Source organism: Cornus florida, unplaced genomic scaffold, assembly GCF_030987335.1.
Source record: "Cornus florida cultivar Cherokee Brave unplaced genomic scaffold, ASM3098733v1 CherokeeBrave_3.0.0_Hap2_Chr06, whole genome shotgun sequence".
Taxonomy (NCBI): domain Eukaryota; kingdom Viridiplantae; phylum Streptophyta; class Magnoliopsida; order Cornales; family Cornaceae; genus Cornus; species Cornus florida.
The window spans coordinates 50,747,630-50,749,324 of NW_026775576.1; the positions used below are offsets into that span (position 1 = coordinate 50,747,630).

General features: G+C 38.8%; 1 protein-coding gene across 1 annotated transcript; it reads left to right on the forward strand.

The window, feature by feature from the left end:
* Positions 1-394: 394 nt before the first annotated feature.
* Positions 395-1,024, forward strand: LOC132314087 (uncharacterized). The gene has a single exon (XM_059812997.1). The coding sequence runs from the start codon at positions 395-397 to the stop codon at positions 1,022-1,024; it is 630 nt and encodes a 209-aa protein (XP_059668980.1).
* The last annotated feature ends 671 nt before the right edge of the window (positions 1,025-1,695 follow it).

The window sequence follows — 1,695 nt, forward strand, 5'->3', positions numbered from 1 at the left end:
AAATCATAGCAATTAATTTGACAGAGAAAACTTCTAAAACAGTGGATTAAAGCTGAGATCATGAGGTATTTTCCATGTATACTATATGCATATGGTGATTTTTTTATATGTATGTAATAACAAGTCCAAGGTAAATCAAGTTGATGTGTATAGTTGTTGTATACACCAAGCAAGTTGATACATAAATGTTCAAAGCCGGAATCGCTGACCACCACCGACTCTTATACACACACACACACACAAACACACACACAAAACAATCATAGACTTTTCTCAAAGTCAATCCTTCCCTTGTATTTAACACCACTTCTCTCTTCCTCTTCCTCCATCATCATTAGGCAACTGAACTAAATAAACATAAACCCTAATCCCCCTCTCTCTCTCTCTCTTTCATATGGGCAATACAATCTCTCCATGTTATTGTCGACCAAATTCACGTTCATTGGTTAAGCTAATCTCATGGGAAGGAACCACAAGGGTTCTCACCGGAAAACGGCTAGCCGGAGAGATCATGTTCCAGTTCCCGGACCGCATGGTGTGCCATGCAGACTCATTCTTCATCGGCCACCCCATCCCAGTCCTAGCCATCGACGACGAGCTCATGACCGGACAAACCTACCTCGTTCTCCCCCTCGATTGCTTCACATGCAACGTGCTGTCGGCTTCTTCCCTGGCCGCCCTAGGCGCTAGCCCTAAACCGGCGCCGGTCAACTTCAAAGGGTGCCCATTCGAATACATAAAGGGCTCAAATGGAAGAGTGTTGATCAAGGTATTGCCGGAGTTCATAATTAAGCTTATCACAAGAGGGAAGGAACTAGAAGGGGGAAAAGAAGAGTCAGGTACTAGCCCTAGCCATAGTTTTCTTTGTAGCACACCAGAGTTGAAGAAGCACTATGATATGTTGGTTGGGCCTAGAGAGCAAGTTTGGTCACCTAAGCTCGAGACCATTTCCGAATATAAAATTAGGTATTCACCATGCAGATTTATAGGTTTGGAATGGAAACAGAAAGAGAATGAAGGATAATCAATTATATATTTCTTATATAGATCTAGATATATGGTGATTAGTGCTGTGTTTTTATTTTTTTGTCAGTATTGCAAGTTGTACAAACATTAATATCAAAATACTAGTTTCTTTTTAAGGATTAATTGCTTTATTTTTTTTCGAAATCTTCAGATAAACATATAATTAATTGCTCTTAAATTTTTTTTTTTTTTTTTCGATAATTAAGGTGTACAAGACTTTGTCCGGACTAATCCACGGAACCTCTTCTTTGCTTTTATATTATATGTATTGTATATTATGTGGAATTGATCATTGAATTGAATTAATGATCTTGATTACTAGTTTCTTAGAATTTTGATTTTGATTTTCCTTCTGCATGCTAAAATATAGCCTTAAGCATACTATAGCAGCCATTTCCCGAGCCCACTACCCTGTACCTTGGTCAAACCTGGTATGGAACTCCATGGCCATCCCTAAACACAAAATGATTCAGTGGATTGCAGCTCAATCCAAACTCTCCACATTGAACTCCAAATGTATGTCTTATCTTGATTCTGCTAATGTATGCCACCTATGCTCAATCCTACCCGAATCACACTCTCACCTTTTCTTTGATTGTGAATTTTGTCTCCCCCTTATGGAAGTTCATTCAATACAAATGTTGTTTTTACACAAGAAGTGAAAGTTGG